The sequence below is a fragment of the Neoarius graeffei genome, chromosome 24 (genome assembly GCF_027579695.1).
Source record: "Neoarius graeffei isolate fNeoGra1 chromosome 24, fNeoGra1.pri, whole genome shotgun sequence".
Lineage (NCBI taxonomy): Eukaryota > Metazoa > Chordata > Actinopteri > Siluriformes > Ariidae > Neoarius > Neoarius graeffei.
In genome coordinates this window covers 10287476-10311767 of record NC_083592.1, presented here as the reverse complement: position 1 = coordinate 10311767, position 24292 = coordinate 10287476, and the positions used below count along the sequence as shown (strand labels likewise).

The following is a 24292-nucleotide window of genomic DNA, read 5'->3' as shown; positions in this document are numbered from 1 at the left end:
GTTAGTTTCTGACGAGCTCATGGAAGCAGAAGGCTAATTCTGATTGGTGCTTTTGGTAGCTGTACTGAATCCAGAAACGTCAGTTAGAAGCTTTGGTCTTTTTAACATCAAAATGCAACCAAGCAGCTCTAACGCTGACGTTCTAGGTCTTATTTTTCCTGAAATTTGGTTTAAGATGTGTTTATCATCTAAAAGCAAGATTCGGATGAATTCATCACCATCATTCCACTGTGGTTTGAAAGCCAGATCAAAGTGCTAAGTGTGGACCAGAACTGGGCCGTCTGTAGTTTGCTTTTTTATTTTTTGCAGTAATTATGGTTCTGCTTTAAAAAAAAAGATTGGAAAATATCATCATCATCCAGACCATGCAGCTTTATCAGCAATGCAGACATGATGACCACCATGTGCACGTCACATCAGCCTGAAAGAAAGGAAGGAAGGAAGTGTGGAAAGAAGTCAAAAGGCAAAAGTCCGAGTCCATTACCCAGCTATAAAAACCAAGTCTGCTTCAGTGTAAGCTCACGGGCTAGTTTTAGCAACGGCAAGTGTTTTGTGCACCAAAAAAGACCCAGATAACTGAGTGGTAGTTAAATATTTGGCTCCGAGACGTGATCTCACCAAAATTGACTTGTGGCTGTGTTGGAAGCCAACTTCACGAGTTCATCATTTCATTATTCTGCTGTGTGGGACAGATGAACGGATTTGGATCACGATTCCTTTGCCAAGATTGCAGTCATTTTTTAAAACTGATCTCTCGAATAAGGTTCCAGTATTCTTCACTCACATACACTATCTGGTAGTAATTAAGTAAGCATTGATGCTGTTTTTTTTCTCTCTCTCCAAGATTTAGTACTGCCTACTCATTTAAAAAAAAGACATCTCAGCAAGCACAAATATCTTGAACATAGTCTGATTTCTTTCATATTTCCTTTTATAAGATTATTTAACATATTTATAGACGGGTGGTGTAGTGGTTAGCGCTGTCGCCTCACAGCAAGAAGGTCCGGGTTCGAGCCCCGTGGCCGGCAAGGGCCTTTCTGTGTAGAGTTTGCATGTTCTCCCCGTGTCCGCGTGGGTTTCCTCCGGGTGCTCCGGTTTCCCCCACAGTCCAAAGACATGCAGGTTAGGTTAACTGGTGACTCTAAATTGACCGTAGGTGTGAATGTGAGTGTGAATGGTTGTCTGTGTCTATGTGTCAGCCCTGTGATGACCTGGCGACTTGTCCAGGGTGTACCCCGCCTTTCGCCCGTAGTCAGCTGGGATAGGCTCCAGCTTGCCTGTGACCCTGTAGAACAGGATAAAGTGGCTAGAGATAATGAGATGAGATATTTATATGCCTTGGCACGTGCATCAGATAGACCCCCGGGCGTGCTCTGGATAGCGCACGTGCTAAGCGGACTCTCACGTGCGCCATAAATGACTCACACCTGCACAGGATTAAGGCGCAATCAGTGCGCCAATATAAAAAGTGTGAAAACGCACTTACTTTGCGAAGTATTGAGTTGCGTTGCTGACACATTACCGAGCCTTATTTCCTTGTTTGGTTTCCTGATCCCGGATTTCCTGTTTCTCATCTTTGATTCTGCCAAGTCTACGATAGGTGCCTCGCTCAACCTGTTGCCTGTTTCATTGTTTTATGATTTTGCCTGCCATTCTGGATTGTTTACCGTCTTCACTCGTATACCTTCTGCACTTACATCCATCTCTGACAGAATACTTCACACTCCCTGATAAAGAGAAGCTTCACCTGTTCATACGTCATGTTCAGGAACAAACTAATGTTAATGGCGCTGAAACAGCTACCGTCAAATGGTGCAGGTGAAGTGTTGTTCTCAGACTCGACTCGGATCAACAGTGGACTCGACTCAAATTTTTTTTAATGACTTGGACTTGAACACTGGGGACTTGAGACTGGACTCCGACTTGAGGTTTAGTGACTTGACTACAGCACTGCCTTAAGCACATACTGATTGCACTCAAGTCAGCATCAGGTGTTTCCCATAATGACTGGCTCCCAAGTGCGCTGAAGGATCCCCATATGTAAATGCACATTTTAAGCCTTGGTGAAGGTTTGGCTGTACCAAGCCACTGTGTAACTCATGTTCACTTCATTGGATAAGAATGAGCACCATGCTGCAGTTGGGAAATTATTATTATTAGGGCCCGAGCCCTATGGGCGAAGGCCCTATTGTTCTTGTAAGAGTTCACTATTATTATTCTTCCGTCTTCTTCTTCTTCTTCTTCTTTATTTTTCTCCGCTGTTGGGCCATTTTCGGGGCGCTTGCCATGGGCGAAAACGCACGAAATTTGGCACCACTTCCGAGAATTGCCACCGCTACTCAGAACCAAAAGCCCAAACTTGGCCGGGGCTCAGGGCCTCTATAGCGCCCCCTAAGTCGTTGTGATTTTGGCCTCCCGCATTAAGGTGCCTGGTTGCCATATAGTTTGTAGTACTGGCATGCCATTTGGTACGCATATGTATCTCACTAAGCCGGACAAAAATGTAATGCCAATGCATTAGCCACGCCCAACAGGAAGTGAGGTAATTTCACTTTTGTGCGAAATGCATGGCCACGAAGACGGCACAACTCCTCCTAGACCGTTCATAGGAATGTCACCAAAATTGATACACATCATCTACAGACATGGCTGACAAAAGTTGCTAAATACATTTCACGTAGGATAAACCGTTCAGAAGTTATATGTCAATCAATTTTCACTTCAAAATTTTACATGCTAAAAAATTCATAACAAATCTTCTAATTGCTCAAAACTGCTCATACTTCACTCGCTAATCACTCATTGGGCTTCTGACATGTTACCCAATTTCTGTGATATTTCGCCACTGGGGGCGCTATTTTTGGGCAAAAAATCCTATCTTTCCTCAAATTTGGTCAAACTTCACGGCCACCCTCTTACTACCTCCCATGTCATGTATACCACATTTTGGGAGTTTTCGTCCATGGGGGGCGCTGTTTTTGGCCGACGCAATTTCTCCAAAATGGGTTTTTGGTTAATAATTCCATAATGCTTTTCCTTCACACCACTACCTTGTGATAGTACGTTGCTGTTGTAGACACTTATTTTTCCAACTCATAATCGCTCATGTACAGCATAGCGCCACCTACTGACATGGGAAAAACCAAAAAATTTATTCTTCAAAAATCTATATCTCATCTTCTATTTACTCAATTTTCATCACACTTCATACGCAAACTCTTCATAGCTCACCTGACATTTACGCCAAATTTTGTGCACTTTCGCCCATGGGGGTGCTGGTTATGGCAGAAATGATATTGCAGCTTCTGATTTGTCAACCTTGGCGAGCAAACTCTTTACAGGACCCTTATTGGGGCGCTTGCCATGGTCGACAACGCTCGAAATTTGGCTCCTTTTTCTTAGACTGCCACCGCTACTGAGAACCAGAAGCCCAGATCCAGGCGGGCCTCAGGGCCTCTATAGCGCCCCCTAATGTGTTGTGATTTTTGCCTCTCGCATTAAGGTGCCTGGTTGCCATGTAGTTTGTAGTAGTGGCATGCCCTTTGGTACGCATATGTATCTCACCAACCCGGACAAAAATGTAATGCCAATGCATTAGCCACGCCCTACAGGAAGTGAGGTAATTTCACTTTTGTGCGAAATGCATGGCCACAAAGACGGCGCACCTCCTCCTAGACCGTTCATAGGAACGTCACCAGAATTGATACACATCATCTACAGACATGGCTGACAAAAGTTGCTAAATACGTTTCACGGGGGGTAAACCGTTCAGAAGTTATACGTCAATCATTTTTCAATGCAGAATTTTACATGCTTAAAAATTCATAACAAATCTTCTAATTGCTCAACACTGCTCATACTTCACACGCAAATCACTCATTGGGCTTCTGACATGTGACCCAATTTCTGTGATGTGTCGCCACTGGGGGCGCTATTTTTGGGCAAGAAATCCAATCTTTCCTCAAATTTGGTCAAACTTCACGGCCACCCTCTTACTACCTCCCATGTCATGTATACCACATTTTGGGAATTTTCGTCCATGGGGGGCGCTGTTTTTGGCCCACACAATTGCTCCAAAACGGGTTTTTGGTAAATAATTCCACAATGCTTTTCCTTCACACCACTACCTTGTGATAGTACGTTGCTGTTGTAGACACTTATTTTTCCAACTCATAATCGCTCATGTACAGCATAGCGCCACCTACTGACATGGGAAAAGCCAAAAAATTTTTTCTTCAAAAATCTATATCTCATCTTCTATTTTCTCAATTGTCATCAAACTTCATACGCAAACTCTTCATAACTCACCTGACATATACGCCAAATTTTGTGCACTTTCGCCCCTGGGGGTGCTGATTATGGCAAAAATGATATTGCAACTTCTGATTTGTCAAACTTGGCAAGCAAACTCTTTTCAAGACCCTTATTGAGGCGCTTGCCATGGTCGACAACACATGAAGTGCGAGACCCTATTGTTGCCATGTGTCCAATTCTGTGCTTTGTCGCCATTGTGGGAGTAATGTCTCTTGCCGCAGAAGCTGTGGAAGGTTTTTCGCAGGGACGCATGCCCCCGCCCCCCTTGGCCGCTGGCGCGAGGGCCCGTCGAGGCCGCTTGCGGCTTTAATTAGGAATTCTTACCTTTGTGGAAATGAACTGAGCATACCGTAGGGTTTTTGACCTTGACACCGAGTTCCGCCAAATGTTTTCCCCCCATTTTTCCCTTCTACATTTAGAAATCTCTAGTTTTTCCTCTAATGATGAATTACTTTCAGTAAATTAAAATATATATCTGATGTCTTTGTTTCATTCAGAACGATTTGCACACCCAAAAACCGCAGCAAAACCTTCCCATACCGATCAGTAACAACTAACTTGTCTGAATGATGCACTACAAGCTTGCCCCCATCACGGCGGCTTAGTTACCATTGCTATGGGGTCATGTGATGGTGCAAAGCCTCAATTGAACAATTACTACAACCATATTTCTAAGATATTCTCACTTGCTAAGAAATTATATCTTGCAGCACTACGTCACGGAACACGTTGGTTGGTTTCTGGTGTGTGCTGCTAGCATTGACCTGATTATGCTGAGTGTTATGTTCAAGATGTCATGAAACATGAGCACAAGGTGCCATGAATTACATGTGCATCATAGTGCTCCAACTTGTGACCTTACAGCTGAACTGAGCTTATGATTGGTCCACATCAGTATCCTGGTACCATACAATCCTCACCTCAGATACTAGTGCATCTCAAAAAATTAGAATATTGTGAAAAAGTTCAATATTTTCCATCAGTTATTTAAGAAAGTGAAAGTTATATATTATAGACTCATTACACATAAACTAAAATGTTTCAAGCATTTTTCTATTTTAATTTTAATCAGTATGGCATACAGTACAAAAACATAAAGAACCCATCTCAAAATATTAGAATATTTCATTTCGAGTTTGAGTAAAACAGTATGAACACAGTGTATCTCTCGGTCTAGTTCAGTACACACAACCACAATCATGGGGAAGACTGCTGACTTGACTGTTGTCCAGAAGATGATCACTGATGCCGTCCACAAGGAGGGTAAGCCACAAAAGGTCATTGCTGAAACGGGTGGCTGGAAAAGGTGCACAAGCAACAGGGATGGCCGCAGTCTTGAGAGGATTGTCAAGAAAAGTTGATTCAAGAACTTGGGAGAGCTTCACAAGGAGTGGACTGAGGCTGGTGTCAGTGTATCAAGACCCATCATGAACAGACATCTTCAAGAAAGGGGATACAACTTTCGCATTCCTAATATCAAGCTACTCCTGAGCCAGAGACAATGTCAGAAGTGTCTTATCTGGGCTAAGGAGAGAAAGAAATGGACTGTTGCTCAGTGGTCCAAAGTCCTCTTTTCAGATGAAAGTACATTTTGCATTTAATTTGGAAATCACGGTTCTAGAGTCTGGAGGAAGAGTGGAGAGGCACAGAATCCAAGGTGTTTGAAGCCCAGTGTGAAGTTTCCACAGTCTGTGATGATTTGGGGTGCCATGTCATCTGCTGGTGTTGGTCCACTGTATTTTATCAAGCCCAAAGTCAACACGGCCATCTACCAGGAGATTTTAGAGCACTTCATGCTTCCATCTGCTGACGAGCTTTTTGGAGATGCTGATTTCCTTTTCCAGCAGGACTTAGCACCTACCCACAGTGCCAAAACTACTACCAAATGGTTTGCTGACCATGATATTACTGTGTTTGATTGACCAGCCAACTTGCCTGACCTGAACCCCATAGAGAATCTATGGGGTATTGTCAAGAGGAAGATGAGAAACACCCGACCCAAAAATACAGATACGCTGAAGGCCACTATCGAAGCAACCTGGGCTTCAATAACACCTCAGCAGTGCCACAGACTGATCACCTCCATGCCACACCGCATTGATGCAGTAATTCATGGTAAAGTAGACCCAACCAAGTATTGAGTGTATAAATGAATATACTTTTCAGAAGTTGGACATTTCTGTATTGTAAATCCTTTTTTTGATTGATCTTAGGGAATATTCTAATAATTTGAGATACTGGATTTCTGATTTTCATGAACTATAAGCCATAATCATCAAAATTAAAACAAAGGCTTTAAATATTTCACTTTACATGTAATGAATATAGAATATATGAAAGTTTACCTTTTTGAATTAAATTATGAAAAAAAATGAACTTTTTCATGGTATTCTAATTTTTTGAGATACACTAGTATACTGAGATTTCACTCTTTAGTCATGAACTCTTTCCATAGTACCAGTGATCCAGACTCTCAGAATCTGGGACTAGATCGAAAGGAACCTAAACTTGGACGCCAGTTCAGCTCAGCTCTCACTGGCCTTTCACGCATGATGTAAAGATTGGGTTTAAATATCCAGTCAAAAATCATGAACGGTCAGTCATACACGTCCAGTCAGGATGGCCACAAGCAGACTGTGGAAAAGGTTAAGCTCGGATTCAGTCAATTAAGACCAGCGTAAAATCAGGACACAGATTTCTCCAACTTTATCGAATATTCTTAAAGATCTGAGCTTAAGCTGATAAGTAGCTGTCCGTAGTGAACTCGGACTGTTTCGCCTCACTGCATTTCCATTCCAAAAGGCCACTTTTGAGGGATAAAGCAAAGGAGAGGTTTCAGCTTTCAGGACGTAGATCCAGCCCTGGTGGAAATGGAGAAACCCTGTTGCTCTCTGTGGGGATTTTCCATTCATCAGCATCCAGAAAACCAGCCTTTAAATTGCACAGTGTGAGTCAGGGTAAAAGTAGACGGCGAACAGAAGAGAAAGAAACAACCAAAACCCTGCTGCAAAAATGCACTGCTTCAAATGTTTCTAGATTTCACCTTTTTGCTTCTCGATGTTTATGAAATTAATTTGATCCACTTGTCTAAATGGGGCGGCACGGTGGTGTAGTGGTTAGCGCTGTCGCCTCACAGCAAGAAGGTCCGGGTTCGAGCCCCGTGGCCGGCGAGGGCCTTTCTGTGCGGAGTTTGCATGTTCTCCCCGTGTCCGCGTGGGTTTCCTCCGGGTGCTCCGGTTTCCCCCACAGTCCAAAGACATGCAGGTTAGGTTAACTGGTGACTCTAAATTGACCGTAGGTGTGAATGTGAGTGTGAATGGTTGTCTGTGTCTATGTGTCAGCCCTGTGATGACCTGGCGACTTGTCCAGGGTGTACCCCGCCTTTCGCCCGTAGTCAGCTGGGATAGGCTCCAGCTTGCCTGCGACCCTGTAGAACAGGATAAAGCGGCTAGAGATAATGAGATGAGATGAGACTTGTCTAAATGGACCTTATTACAATGACGTGAACCCTGCACTAAATACCACAATTCACTTAAATTTGTATTCGACACCACTTGCGCGCGCGTGTGTGAGATAGAGAGTGTGTATTGATGAATCAGCACATATCTGCATTGCTCACAAGCGCATGGAAAGGACAACTATTATTTAATCAGTGAGTGGATTCAATACGCAAATATTTGTCATTATGCTCATAGATATTTCACTTAGCTTAATATTTAGATCTTTATAATCTATATAAAAACACAAATCAACAGAATAAACAGTGTCTGTGTGTGAGAGACAGAGAGAGAAAGCGCATTTATACAGTCTGTCTGGATAATGAAGGAAGTGTGTGTGTGTGTGTGTGTGTAGTAAAGTGATGAGGTGCTTTATTGGGTACATCAGTGGGAACAGGTGCCCGGCTGACAGCGTGCCGCCCACTCGGAGCTCGAGTCGGGGGGATCTAACAGGTCTCGGTAGGGGACGTGCAGTTTGAGCACACAGTACCTGCGGTCCACGTCCAAATCTGCCGGCGCGCAGTCGGAGTACGGGTGGAACTTCTCCTGCAGGATGGGAAAATAAAAATCAACAACAGTCGAAAAGAAAAGAAAACCTAAAATTTGTATAAAATGCCAGTGAGGAGGTGTAGCTAATAAAGTGGCAGCTCTGTACCTCAGTGTGTGTTACAAGTGTTTCAGGCCAGTAGGGGACAGCAACAGTACGTAATGGATACTGATGGGATATCGGTGTGTGTGTATTTTCCATGAGGTGTAATGAGACAGGTACGACCAATAAGAATGATAAGACGCACCATTACACACCCAAAGAGCTCTGCTCACACATTTATCCCGGATACTTCAAAAGAATTCAGGCTTACCTCATCCTCACTCTCCTCTCCTCCCCTGACCTTCTTCTTTTCCTTCTTCCCTCCGTCCTTCTTCTTCTCCTTCTTGTCCTCCTTCCCGGGCAGGAGATCGTCGAGCCAGGCCAGGTCGTGCTGAGAGAACACCATGTCGAGCAGCCTGCGCACCAGCATCAGGCCCAGGATCTGACACACGAACACATGGCCACAGTCAAACCTCGTCACCGTCACGTGCACAGACACAGCTGACGACGTTCAACGTGCAACGAAGAGTACACATAAAATACAACGAGGCGTGAAGGAAACCTGGTTTCGCTCGTTTCAACTCTTAGTGAACAGTTCACAAAATTCAAGCACATGTGTAATTTTGTGAACTACGTGTGGTTAAAGACACGTGGAAATGAACGGATTGTTTCACAAAAAGTCACATGTGGAAATGAACCACTTCACAAAAGTCACGTGGAAATGAATGAATCCTCTGAAAAAGTCACATGTGAAAATGAATCATTTGGAAAAAAAAAAAATCACACGTGAACATGAATCGTTTTTGAAAAAGTCACATGAAAAATTAATCATTTTTAAAAAGGTAATGTGAAAGTGAATCATTTAAAAAAAGGCACGTGAAAATGGATCATTTTGAAAAAGTCACATGTGAAAGTGAATAATTTTTTAAAAGTCTCCTGAAAGTAAATGAGTCGTTTGCAAAAGTCATATGTGAGAAAAGAATCATTTGAAAAAGTCACGTGTGAAAATTAATCATTTTTGAAAGAAGACATGTGAAAATGAATCATTTTTGAAAGAAGACACACGTGAAAATGAATCATTTTTGAAAGAAGCCACATGTGAAAATGAATCATTTTTGCAAAAGTCACATGTGAAAATGAATCTTTTGAAAAAGTCACATGTGAAAATGAATCATTTTTGCAAAGCTCACACATGAAAATCAATCTTTTTAAAAAGTCACACATGAAAATGAATCTTTTGAAAAAATCACACGTGTAGAATCATTTGAAAAAAAATCACGTGAAAATGAATCATTTTTGAAAAAGTCATGTGAAAAAATGAATCATTTTAAAAAAGGTAATATGAATCAGTTAAAAAAGTCACGTGAAAACGAATCATTTCAAAAAAGACGTGAAAATGAATCATTTTGAAGTCACGTGAAAATGAATCATTTTTGCAAGTCACATGAAAATGAATCATTTTTAAAAGTGTCATCAAAATAAATGTCATTTGAAAAAGTCATATGTAAGAAAAGAATCATTTGAAAAAGTCACGCGTGAAAATGAATCATTTTTGAAAAAGTCACATGTGAAAATGAATCATTTTGAAAAAGTCATGCGTGAAAATGAATCATTTTTTAAAGTCACACATGAAAATGAATCATTTTCAAAAGTCACACATAAAAATGAATCATTTTTTGAAAGAAGCCACGTGTGAAAATGAATCATTTGAAAGAAGACACATATGAAAATGAATCTTTTGAAAAAGTCACACGTGAAAATGAATCTTTTGAAAAAGTCACATCTGAAAAATGCTCATGTGCTGCATACGAACAATTAGCCTGTGATTTGTACATGATTAATTATTTTTCACATGATTTCCCCCCTGAAATGATTCACTATTTGCTGAAAATAGATTTCTATATTATGTTTGACACGAAACTCTTTGTCTTCTGCCTTCTTTGACACTCCGTAGTTCAATTCACAAACGGATCATTAAATCATTATTACACTGACTTTATAAGTTTCACAAAAATGAAATCGGTAAAGCCGGACCATGATTGGGAAGATGATGGCGAGGAAAGTGGATTTGAGGATCCATAGGACGGCGAGGCAGATGACCTGCAGCAGCGTGAACAGATGAACTCTCCTGAGGGGAACATGACGCAGGTAGGTGTAGTCTGGCTGGTGCTTCGCTGGCATCAGGAACAGTTTGATCCTATCCCAGAACTGCAGCACGAAAGGAGAGATGCGTCAATGAGTCACCAGAATAAGGGCTGATAATGAGGAGGTACTCATGAACATGCTAACCCTGATAGCAGCTAACTGATGACTGATTTTGGTCGACGTATAATTAATACAACTGATATGCTCCACCACTTGATCCTAAAACCCATAAATATAGATAATGCAAATCGAGACAAAGATCCCGCTTGTGTTGATGTTAGCTAGCTAGTTAGTGTTAGCTAAGTGTGTATCCTGTTAAACGTGTTCCGTGTGGCTGTGTTTATATGTTTAAATGTTACCTTAAGTTAAGAAAGCGTCTTGCTTACCTGGATGCCCCCAAGAGAAGCCACACCCATGTAGAGAAACACACCATAGAGCACAGGCATGGGGATGAACTGAGGGCAGAAAACTGCACTAAATACACCATCAATTAGCATTCAGTGCCACCATATGCTGCATAAAAACACTTCAATAAACCCAGCTGAGTTTTCAGACCTATATATTTGGGGTCTGTTTAATAAAATGCCACATTTGCACTTGAATGGAACACAAACTACATCGGCGCCAATCATCGGTACCAAATCCGCTCCTGTGCCACCATGAACAGGTAAAGAAGGGCTGACATTTCCAGTTTGGCGCAATTAGAAACACTTCCCCCTCCCCCGCCTGTGCCATCTGGACCCGGTGTTCATTTGATTCAGGGTTATGAATATGGAAACCTACCAGGGTTTGAGTTATTCTTGGAGCGAGACCTTTATGTCCTGTTTAATTAGCTGTATTCTGAGTCAAGTGGATCTAAATCTGCTTGTGAGTTCAATCACACTTGTTGCACGAGCTAAAAAAGCCTCATCACCTGCAGAATCGGGGCGAGGAAGATGGAGACTCCGGTAAGGACGAAGACGAGGATTCCCGTCAGTCGCTGTTCCCTTTGGATCAGAAATATATACATTGTTCTCAACCGCAAAAAAAAAAAATTTGACAGAAACCACTGCGAGTGTGTTTACCTCACGCCCAGAAACTGCGGCTGTTCTCCTGGTGCACTGGACTCGCTCTCCATTTTGAGTGAGTCGATGTGAGCGATAGAGATGACTGTAGCGGCGACATACCATGGCAGGCCCATAAACGAGCAGGCGGCCATCAGGATACCCACCCAGAACAGGTCCAAATGGTAGCCACACCCTTTCTGTTCGAGACAAATAAATAAATAAATAAATAAATAAATGGTGGTACAGTGGTGTAGTGGTTAGCGCTGTCGCCTCACAGCAAGAAGGTCCTGGGTTCGAGCCCCGTGGCCGGCGAGGGCCTTTCTGTGCGGACTTTGCATGTTCTCCCCGTGTCCGCGTGGGTTTCCTCCGGGTGCTCCGGTTTCCCCCACAGTCCAAAGACATGCAGGTTAGGTTAACTGGTGACTCTAAATTGACCGTAGGTGTGAATGTGAGTGTGAATGGTTGTCTGTGTCTATGTGTCAGCCCTGTGATGACCTGGCGACTTGTCCAGGGTGTACCCCGCCTTTCGCCCGTAGTCAGCTGGGATAGGCTCCAGCTTGCCTACGACACTGTAGAACAGGATAAAGCGGCTAGAGATGATGAGATGAGATGAGATATATATTACACACTGCAGCTTGTATGCTCATATTCAGTTCTAGTCCCCAGAACAAACGTTTAATGTTTGTTTGCTTTCCGATTTCACGCCGACTCTAACTTGTACAGAGATACAGCAATTCTCTGGAAATACTCAGGCTGTGTACTCATGATCATATAAAAACTCACTGACATAAAATATTATTACATTCGTATAAAATGCTAACATTTTCAAAAATGCTCTCGCATTCCTACAGAAATTTTCACATTTCAATCCAAAGCTCTCATAATTACACTTGAAGCTGTGAAAATCATGCAAAATATTCATTCATTCACATGCAATGCTCATAGAGTCATAAAAACACCCTCGCATTCACGTAAAACACTCTCACGTTCGCATAAAATGATCTCACGTTCACCTAAAATGCTCTCACATTTACAGTGCCTTGAAAAAGTATTCATACCCCTTGAACTTTTTCACATTTTTCCACCTTACAACCACAAACTTAAAAGTTTTTTATTGAGATTTTATGTGATAGACCAACACAGAGTAGCACATAATTGTGAAGTGAAACGAAAATGATAAATGGTCTTCAAAATTTTAAACAAATAAAAATCTGAAACATTTTTCATTTGGTGTGCATTAGTATTCAGCCCCCCTGCATCAATACTTTGTAGAGCCACCTTTTGCTGCAATTACAGCTGCAAGTATTTTGTGGTATGTCTCTACCAGCTTTGCACATCTAGACACTGAAATTTTTGCCCATTCTTCTTTGCAAAATAGCTCAAGCTCAGCCAGATTGGATGGAGAGCATCTGTGAACAGCAATTTTCAAGTCTTGCCACAGATGCTCAATAGGATTTAGGTCTGGACTTTGACTGGGCCATTCTAACACATGAATATTCTTTGATCTAAACCATTCCATTGTAGCTCTGGCTGTATGTTTAGGGTCATTGTCTTGCTGGAAGGTGAATCTCCTTCCCAGTCTCAAGTCTTTTGCAGCCTCCAACAGGTTTTCTTCCAGGATTGCCCTGTATTTAGCTCCATCCATCTTCCCATCAACTCTGACCAGCTTCCCTGTCGCTGCTGAAGAAAAGCATCCCCATAGCATGATGCTGCCACCACCATGTTTCACAGTGGGGATGGTATGTGCAGGGTGATGAGCAGTGTTAGTTTTCCGCCACACATAGCGCTTTGCATTTAGGCCAAAAAGTTCAACTTTGGTCTCATCTGACCAAAGCACCTTCTTCCACATGTTTGCTGTGTCCCCTACATGGCTTCTTATGCCTGTCTTTCAACAATGGCTTTCTTCTTGCCACTCTTCCAAAAAGGCCAGATTTGTGGAGTGTACGACTTATAGTTGTCCTGTGCACAGATTCTCCCACCTGAGCTGTGGATTTCTGCAGCTCCTCCAGAGTGATCATGGGCCTCTTGGCTGCTTCTCTGACCAGTGCTCTCCTTGCTCGCTCTGTCGGTTTAAGTGGACGGCCATGTCTTGGTAGGTTTGCAGTTGTGCCATACTTTTTCCATTTTTGAATGATGGATTGAACAGTGCTTCTTGAGATGTTCAGAGCTTGGGATATTTTTTTATAACCTAACCCTGCTTTAAACTTCTCCAGAACTTTATCCCTGACCTGTCTGGTGAGTTCTTTGGTCTTCATGATGCTGTTTGTTCTTCAGTGTTCTCTAACAAACCACTGAGGCCTTCACAGAACAAGTGTATTTATGCTGAGAGTAAATTACACACAGTAGGACTCTATTAACTAATTAGATGACTTCTGAAGGCAATTGATTGCACTGGATTGTATTTAGAGGTATCAGAGGACAGGGGGCTGAATACTAATGCACACCACATTTTTCAGGTTTTTTTATTTGTTTAAAATTTTGAAGACCATTTATCATTTTCGTTTCACTTCACAATTATGTGCTACTCTGTGTTGGGCTATCACATAAAATCTCAATAAAAAACTTTTAAGATCGTTGTTGTAAGGTGGAAAAATGTGAAAAAGTTCAAGGGGTATGAATACTTTTTCAAGGCACTGTATACAAAATTCTCACTTTCATATAAAGTTTCTGGTATTAGTTAAATATATATGCGTCAGTCGACCAGATCTTCATATCAGATGCTTAGATTGTGAGTTCTACCTGCTGCATGACACTCCCAAGCCTCTGTATGCAGGAAATACAAACCAAAGTGAAATTGGACCGACGGAAGTTACTGTAAATCTGACATGAAATCATGTGCGCACAACCCAAAATGGTCCATGTTCCAGGCAGAAAGCCTTCCATGACGTTTCAGCGAGATCTAAAGTGCATTTCTGGACCAGAATGACATGACTTTCACTATGGATTTGCAAAACAGCTATAAGTAATTTAATTTGATGCCTCATTGATTGGTTAGCACCATACCAAATTCATTTTGGGACTGTGCCAGCGATGTCAGAATATTAGTTGCTGATACTCTGTTTCTAAAATGGGACCAACTTTACCCTGTACAAAACGTTACCAACAATGCTAGAACTGCTGTTGATATGAGATAGTCAGCCAGAAAATGTGGTTTGATTCTTTCTAACCTCGGAACATACAGTGGCAAAAACATGGAGACCAGGACTCCGAATCAGTCATGTACAATGAATGGATGCTGTGACTCATTTCCGGTTCACATGATCGACACATTTTCACTACAAATCAAAATGTCATTTGGCAATTTTTATGACAGAAGGAAGATCTATACTTGTCCCAGTCATGGGTGATGTTAAAAGTGGTAAATGTGTCCCATAGGGGGCACTATTGAGGTGATTATTTGTTGATAGTTACTGGATCAGCCAGCGAAAATGGTGCAAAATATCGCGTGCTTTTCAATGCCATTTTTACGCATTCTGTAAACAGAGCATCTGGTACAAAAATCCCGGGGCGCTATATATATATATGGGTCCGTCTCAGAAACTGGTCTCTCATTTGGGACATTATGGTCAAAAAATTAATTTTCTAATTTAACTTTTTTTTTGCATTTACAAGAATAAAGATAGTATCTTGCTTTATCTGGCCTCCACTGTGGAAAATATTTTTGATTACAATTCAAATGCTTTTGTAAAATTGATTTACATATAAAATAACTCCATCATGAAGAATTAAAGCCCCTCCTTCACAGATGAGTGAAAATATTGAATAAATTTCCTCTTTTTGATTGCTTGGGTTAAAAATGCCAAGTTATGATGACTGAATTGATTATTCACTTAAATATGAATAATATGATACATTTTGGGGATTTGATGTGGCGAAATAGGACACAATGGAAAAATCAAGAACACACCGGAAAGATGAGAATAACGGCGCTGGTAAAAGAACAGCGACTGTACCGGCTGAAGGTCATGCGGGTCTCTGCTGCAGCGCGCAAGCAACGGGACATCACTACCGCACCGGATGGAGCGGGGGTGGGGCAAAACGACTGGCCATAGATTCTATCAAAAGTTCGATCTAAATTGACCATGGTTGCAAAATATTGGCCAAAAATACGCAAACACTACGAAATATGAAAGTAAGACGAAAAAGAAACATTCTACTGCCTTATACTGCAAGACTAAAACAAAATAAAACTGCCAAAACTCACCTTTTCAGTGAGAACGTCCGAACAGATCACCCGCGTAACAGAAAGACCGCAAATGGAAGCACGATCAACTTCTAACTGTTGGAGTGGAAAATTCCATTCTACACATGCAAATTGTTAATGTGTGTCCTTCCCCGCACACAAATAACACGCTACGGTAAAAAATAGACCACAACTCATTTTATAGCTCAGAAATTCATACAAGACCAGCTACCATCGTAACATATTCTGTAAGAAACATATTCTATACCTAACTTTCAGCTTTCGTTTTAAAAAAACAAAATCGCAGATTTATAACTAAATTTTTATACGGCGTAGTGATTTTAAGTTACTACTTTTGGTGAGGTCGTGACCTCGACCCTGAGGCTTTCCGTTTAGATCAAAACACACGATCGTATTGGTTTGCGGAAAATGGAGTTACGACGGTGATCAAATATTTTGCATGATGTTTTATTACGGTTATGATTATTCTGTGAGCGCACCGATTCTTAGGTGTATAAAGTTACAACTTAAAATACAATTAGTGATAACTGTAGACTTTTCAGTGGACTACAGCCTTTTTAAGGGAATGCAATGTAGTCAACCATTTATCATGTCCCAGATCAAGCCACCATTTTTCCACAAATTTGCAGAATTTTTGCCAAATTCTGAATATTCACATCAAAGATTTAGTTTTATCTGTATTATTTCATTCATCATTTTATTTCAAATTAAAACCAACATCACCATTCAAAACCGTATAGTTTATTGACTGTGAGTATATTTAGTGGGGTTCCCCCACAATTCCCAGTTTCTGAGACAGACCCAGATATAAAATCCCTCTCGCATTCACATAAATTAGTCTCACATTCACAGAAATTCTCTCAACGTGTTCACTTAATTCCAAAGAAATGCTTCACAGTTCCATAAAGTGTCCATATTTACATAAAATCCTCATCTTTTCATGTTACTCACATTCACAAAAATACAAATGACTCTCACATCCATTATGTTCACCTCACTTTTACAGACCAAGCTTTCACGCTGATGTCAGTGTGGTTCGGAGGAAAACGTAACCATTTACCTTCAGTTTGTTCTCCTTCCTATTGACGATGACGGCGCTGATCTGCTGGTCCATGAATATAAGGATGGTGACGAGGAGAGCAGGCACGAAGCTTGCCAGATAAACCCACCATGGGTTCTTCCCAAAGGGCATGACGATCCAGTCCCGGTCTGGACGCGTGGGCTGCGTGTGTGACAAAAAGGAGTATGAGAATTCCTTCAGTTAAAGTCCGAGTCAACAGGAAATGTGAGAAGGATCATAAGGAAAGTTCCAGATATTTGTAAAGGAGATGTGGCATTATTGTGTAAGAGTTTTATTCCCGTTATCCCACAAAAATTTGCCAACACTTGGATCTTTTTTTTTTTAAATTAAGAAACAGCACGTACATTTTATCTGTTTATAGTTACATTTAATGTTGCAGAACGTCCATGAAACAAGTTAGTTCCTGTTATCACTGATGTCTTGCAGCCTAAATGAGTGTAAGTTATGGTGTGTGTCCTCTTTCACCTTGAACTCAGTAGGCACAATCAGTTTAGGAGTCTTCAGCCCCATGAGCATGTCCAAACCCACGAACGTCATGATGGACATGAAGATGGAAAAGTCGCTGATGAGCTTCCTCATCTAAAAATAAATAAGTGTCCAAAAAGCATAGATGTCACCATAGATACTTTCTTGATAGTTGATGTTTGTTACACGGTTTAAAGGCATGAGTCAGATGGATTGCACCGTTGGAACGTTATCCGTCCCTGTTACCATAGCAACCAACAGAGTACTGCTAAATAAACCCATATCCAGGTAGTGATGCTGTAAGCCTCATCAGCCTGATATGAAATACCATTTCTCATGTATGGCTTAATAATTGAGGAAAATTACAGATTTATTTTCAATCTTAAATTGCATCTTGTTGCAGAGATACATGGCATGAATGGATGAACAAGGAAAAAAAAAACAAAAACATGATCCACTCAGAACATCACAGGTTAGCAGGATAAAATATGTTTGGTTTTTTGGGGGTGGTTTTTTTTCTTTGCATAATTTTTTCATTCGCTGTTCGATTTTCAAGGTGGAAGTTAGTCATACTAAAAACCTCGGACTCACTTTCAGATAAGACCTTTTGACCAATCACACGTTATTGGTTATTTGTTACACTACCGTTCAAAAGTTTGGGGTCACCCAGACAATTTTGTGTTTTCCATGAAAAGTCACACTTTTATTTCCCACCATAAGTTGTAAAATGAATAGAAAATATAGTCGAGACATTTTTCTGGCCATTTTGAGCATTTAATCGACCCCACAAATGTGATGCTCCAGAAACTCGATCTGCTCAAAGGAAGGTCAGTTTTATAGCTTCTCTAAAGAGCTAAACTGTTTTCAGCTGTGCTAACATGATTGTACAAGGGTTTTCTAATCATCCATTAGCCTTCTGAGGCAATGAGCAAACACATTGTACCATTAGAACACTGGAGTGAGAGTTGCTGGAAATGGGCCTCTATACACCTATGGAGATATTGCACCAAAAACCAGACATTTGCAGCTAGAATAGTCATTTACCACATTAGCAATGTATAGAGTGTATTTCTGATTAGTTTAAAGTGATCTTCATTGAAAAGAACAGTGGTTTTCTTTCAAAAATAAGGACATTTCAAATGCCGCTTTTCCACTACAAACGCGGCTGAGTTGGGCTGAGCCGTGCCGTGCTGAGTTGGGCTGAGTCGAGCTGAGTGGGGCTGTTGGAGTTGCATTTCGACTACAACCGCACTGAACCGTGCTGGCTGGAAGTGGGTGGACACATTGGGTGGAGTTAGCGAAAGTGGGTGGACGTCACGTGATGTCATTAAGCGGCGCAAACAGTGACATCAGTGAGCTTTTAAGCGGTAGTCTCACGACCCGGATAGTAAACAATAAACATGAAGGACATGGAGTCGTTAGTGTTGCTGGTCTTGGTTCTGTGGCTTGTTGTCACCGACAATGCCAACAGATACTGGCAAGAGCGTATAGATGAGGCGAGGCGCATAAGGCTTCAGAAATTCTCGTAATTCTTCTTCTTCCGGGTTTACGGTGTTTACAGATCCCAGCGTGCTCGCGGGGCGTGTGGGCATGTGAGGACACTCCTCCTCACCAATCAGTGCACAGGGGAGTGTCTGCTCACGCCCCCAGCCTCACTCAGCTCGGTTTGGCTCGCTTCAGCCCCACTCCAAAACCGTGCGAGTTTTGGGTGCTAAGCAGGGCTGAAGCGAGCTGAGTCGTGCTGTTCTGAGGCAGTCGAAACGCGAGCCATGTCGGGCTGAAGTGAGCTGAAGCGAGCTGAAAAAGGGTAGTGGAAAAGGGCCAAAAGTGACCCCAAACTTTTGAACGGTAGTATATACGTTATCCCGTACAGTCCCTGGACCAGTCACAAATCTGGTCATTCATCAACATCCAAACATTAAAAACAGGTAAAAATAAAAAGAAATCAGACCTCTAAAGTAGAGCCCTGCACTCCCGCGGGAGTCCCGCGGGACCCGCCGCAAAGCAGTGCGGCGCGGGACAAATTTTGAAAGCTCATTGCGGGCGCGGACAGGAGCGGGAGTGCACAATGCGGGCGCGGGCGGGAGCGGTGATAAGCTCCAGTCCCGCTAAATAAAAATGTGTTTAAAATAAAATTGATAAATTATTAATTTATGTCTATCATATATAATTTGTGCTGGATATTTTATTTGGCATTAATAAAAACATTTTAAGATGCCTAAATTTGCAGAGAGAGTCAGATTGCCATTGATCACCCTAACAGGAAATCCTTTGATCACTCTAATGACTCGCCGTTCACACCCAGCCTCCAGTGACCCACACTAACATGATGCCTCAATGACACCTTAGATGAGCTGGTCATCAGAATTCTGATTCTGATCCAGGAGAGGATAAATATCTCTCGTACGTTTCCGATTCCTTTCCTCTTCTGTGTTTGAGATCTCCGATCATGGCAGAAGAGCAGAGCTCCTTTACTGAAGCTCACAGTGCTTCAAAAGTAAGTGCTGCTTTAAAAAGAGGTACATTTACCGTTAAAAAGTCAAGAGTCCTGAAATCGGACATTTGGAAATCATTCTCACTCGTGTACGACGCGGAGGGAAATCAGCTGCCCTTTGCTTGCTGTGGTAAGTGCCAAAAGGTTCTGACATAGGGGAGAGTGGGGTAAGATGAGCCACTTTTTACATTTTTCATCATAACTACATGTTAAAGCCATTTTTGCTTCCAGTCTACACACCATACCAAATTTCAAAGTGTACTGTTACTATCTGAGCAAAAAAATAATTGATAAGCTCTTATGGTTAGAGTGATATTACCTCTTGAAAAAAAAGTCAAGTGGCTCAACTTACCCCATGCACGGGGTAAGATGAGCCACTGTGTGGGGTAAATTGAGCCAACACAAAACATGTTAGGTTAACAAAGTAAAAAACTTTTATTATTAGAAATGCAATCAGTGAATCAAGTCAAGTCAATCAAGTGGGGGATAGGGCCGTTGCATAGAGAAGGGGAGATGAAGAGAGAGGTGATAGAACGAGATGGGATAGGGAGGGATAGATAGATGGATAGAGAGAGAGATATGCGTAGATAGACAGAAAGAGGGATGGTTAGAGAGGGAATGAGAGATATACTATATTATAGAAATTATTAAAACAGTAGAACAGTGCCAAAAAATCTTATTTCTTTCAGTAGGTTAAAACATGCAGCAATCATTCCATCCATAATAATTTCATCATTATTCAATGTTCCAAGCGTTCAAATTGCAAGGGAACACCATTTGCCTCTCCCTCCGTGCTGTCCCCCCAACAGTAAAGGGGCGGGGCAATTTTTTCACAATATCCTGTCTTGACAGGACAGCCTCATCTTTCTCTTTGAAGACAAAGGTTGGCTTTCTTGCAGAGCCATGGCATGACCGGCTTCTTTTGAGAAATCTTGCCTCTATTTCGAAGACATCCAATTTGATTATCTGGCCAATGAAGAAATGCACTTTCTTCTTCCCTGTGAATTTTGCCACAACGTAATCCCCCACATCTAACAACTGGTCTTCCTCATCTGATGTCATTATATATATATATATATATATATATATCACAGGTGGCTTCTCCAGTGAGGAGAGGGAGGAAGATCCTCCTTAAAAATTCTAAGAATAAAAAGTTGAAATTGTCTTGACCAATTTAATGAATTGCTGTCCTTGAATATTACTATTTTACTGCCAAATACGACATGTACATTATATTCGTTTCTCTGGGTGAAATTACATTAGCACCCCCTATCGCTCGCTATTAGAAATTACTGCACGGAGGATCTTCCTCCCTTCGGCTCCCATTCACTCCGATTCAAACAGTCTCCGGCACTGGCGGCTCGTGGTTAACATAGACTTCAATGAGAGAGAGGAGGAAAATCCTCCTCTAAGAGGGTGGGACTAGCTAAGAGATCTGACAAGTGCTACAAAATATCAACCAATAGGCTGCAGCCCTAGTTGCGCAATGAACCAATAAGTAGAGGCCTTAGCTGCCTGGGGGGAGGGGTTATCTTATCAAACTTAACTTCTAGATCCGGTGACTCGGGCACTTCGGCAGTCAGAGTGAGAACGGCGAGGTGGAAGTGGATTGACTATGTTATAGATATTCTACGAATAAAGTAATGGAAACAGAGGACGTGGTGAATGTTTTGCTTGCAAAACCCTTCCATGGGCTGAGCTATAGTGAAAAATTAGCCATCAAAGCAGCAGGTAGACCAACCCCTAAAATCGAAATCACAAAACCCAATGGCAAAGGCAGTACAGTGAATGCTACATGGTTTGCTAGGTACACATGGCTCACTGGTAGCGTTACCACCCATCGATTATATTGCTGGCCCTGTTTGCTAATGAACAATGCCAAATCACAAGCGTGGAGTGTTCATGGTTTCAATGATTTAAAAAATCTAGATAGGGCAACCAAACGCCATGAGAAGTGTCAAGACCACGTTGGTGCTGCTATCCGACTGTCCTTACTAGGCACCATGCCAATAGATAGGGTGGTAGACGAGGGTGTGCGGCTGCAAATCCAGCAGCACAATGCTAAAGTGAGTCGCAATAGAGAGGTATTAAAATGTCTGATAGATGCAACAGCCTACCTAGGCATGCAAGAGTTGTCACTGAGGGGACATGAAGAAGGGGGGAATTCGGACAATAAGGGCAATTACAGGGAGCTATGATCGTGTTCTGGCAGAGCATCTGGAAAGTTCGACTGTCTTCACAGGCATGTCAAAAACAATCCAGAATGATCTAATATCCGCTATAGCTGGTTCAATTAATTCAGAAATCCAAAAGCAACTTAACACGGCACCCTTCTTCTCGTGGCAAATCAACGAGACCACAGACATAAGCTGTCATTCACAACTGTCTGTCATCTTGCGCTATGTCGATAATCAAGGTACAATTCAGGAACGCTTTCTAGGATTTTTTGATGTGTCCAGTGGTCGCAGTGCACAATCCTTGTTCGATTTCGTGCAGACTGAGTTGTCAGGTTTCAATTTCAAGGATAAACTTGTCGCTCAGACTTACGATGGTGCCGCGGTCATGGCCTCGGACTTGAATGGCCTTCAGGCTAAAGTGAGAGAATTGGCTCCCTGTGCAACGTTTGTCCACTGCTATGCACATCGCTTAAACCTAGTTTTAAGTCAGGGTGTTAAGACCATTCCCCAAGCAAAATACTTCTTTGCTCACTTGGGTGGCTTCACGTCTTTTTTCTCCAAGTCCAGCAAGAGGGTTTCTTTACTCGAGGAGTTCAGTTGCGCCCGCGTTCCCCGGAGCGCTCCCACTCGCTGGAACTTTTCCTCTAGGGTCGTGAACACGGTTGCTTCAAATTATGACGAACTACTTCAGATTTTCGAGAACATTACTGAGCGCCCAATGATGGATGATGAGACAATACGTTTAGCTGATGGTTTGAGGTCGAAAATGCAAGAGTTTGAATTTGCGTTTTTACTCTTCACTTTTGAGCAGTTGTTTTCGCACACTGACGTGGTGTTTGACATCTTGCAGCACAAATCCATGGATGTCGCCTTTTGCAAACGGCGAATAGAGAATCTCCTGCAAATATTGGATGAGCTAAAAGTACAGAGCGCCTTTGACAAAATCTACGCCAGGGCTGCCTCTCTAACAGAAGACCCTGACTTGTCTCACAGGGTCAAAAGAAGGCTGCTTAATCCCCGTCAGTCCTACAGAGCACTTTATGATTCCATCCACGACAACTTGCGCACTCAAATAACTCAGCGCTTTCAACACCTCGACCGCTTGCGCTTCATGGAGCTTTTGGATGCGGCGAAATTCGACTCGTTCAAAATATCATTTCCTACGCAGCTACTGTCAAATTTGATGGAGACATATGGCCACCTTTTTGATCAAGAAAAGCTGAGAATCGAACTGCAGCATTTTTATCACAATGCAGAAATAAATTCATCAAGAAAACTTTGCGATGCCCTTGGCTTCATGAAGTCCAGCGGTCTTGATGGGGCGATGCCACAGTTGTACAGGCTCATGTCCCTGATTGGAACAATTGGCGCAACCTCTGCAGGGGTTGAAAGGAGTTTTTCGTGCCTCAAGAGAATTAAAACGTACACACGCAACGCAATGGGGCAGGAGAGATTAAAACATCTGGCCATTATTTCAATTGAAAAAAAGATTCTCAAGACACTCCAAAAAGATCCAGCGTGGTACGATCAGGTCACAGATAGATTTGCAAATCAGACAGCACGGAGAATTGACTTGATATATAAATAGGGAGCCTCAATCAGTTGGCCTGAATCATTCCTTAACATCAATGTTTGTCTTAAACACGGCTATATCCCATGTAAATAGTTGTGAAATAATGTTATTGTTGTTCTTTTACTTGTTGACTGTTGCCAGTTGTTTGACACCGTGGAAAGGATGTTAATGAATTATTCAGGAAAAACTATTATCAACTCAACCTGTGCGTGTAACTATAGCCGGTCCAGCAGGTGCGGTCGCATTGGGGCCCGTGACCTTCAACCAAGCATTCCTTCCTCCCTCACTTTTACAAAAGCCAGCCGCCACTGATATATATATATATATATATATATATATATATATATATATATATATATATAATGTATATGTCATATATGACCAGTAAATGTGAAAACTTAAGTGTCATCCATATTGGGTAAGCTCAGCCACCAATGGGGTAAGTTGAGCCAGTGGCTCAACTTGCCCCACATCTAATGGCTCATCTTACCCCGTGGCCACCATTTTGTAGAAAAATGCTAATAAAGGGGATTAGGCTAATCAAAATTATTTTTATTAGCATTCATATCATAGCTTAGAAAGCCACTAACTTAACCCTAATGTGTCTAAATATTATTCTACTTTTGTCTTCTCTAAATCATCTTCACTGTGGACAAACATGGAATTGACTTAGAAAGCACAAAAACACATTTTTATAAATATCTCCC

The 24292-nt window shown here is 41.9% G+C and overlaps 1 protein-coding gene across 2 annotated transcripts in view; it reads right to left on the bottom strand.

Moving 5' to 3' along the window:
* The window catches only part of slc4a5a (solute carrier family 4 member 5a), a 65914-nt gene that overhangs the window by 2399 nt on the left and 39223 nt on the right, over positions 1-24292 (bottom strand). For both annotated transcript variants that reach the window (XM_060906644.1, XM_060906645.1), the window contains exons 16-23: positions 17342-17455; positions 16856-17017; positions 11610-11788; positions 11459-11531; positions 10932-11000; positions 10435-10608; positions 8672-8842; positions 8302-8357 (exon numbers count right to left, since the gene is read on the bottom strand). In XM_060906644.1, coding sequence (XP_060762627.1) covers positions 8302-8357; positions 8672-8842; positions 10435-10608; positions 10932-11000; positions 11459-11531; positions 11610-11788; positions 16856-17017; positions 17342-17455 — 998 coding nt within the window. The remainder of the gene's footprint in view (positions 1-8301; positions 8358-8671; positions 8843-10434; positions 10609-10931; positions 11001-11458; positions 11532-11609; positions 11789-16855; positions 17018-17341; positions 17456-24292) is intronic.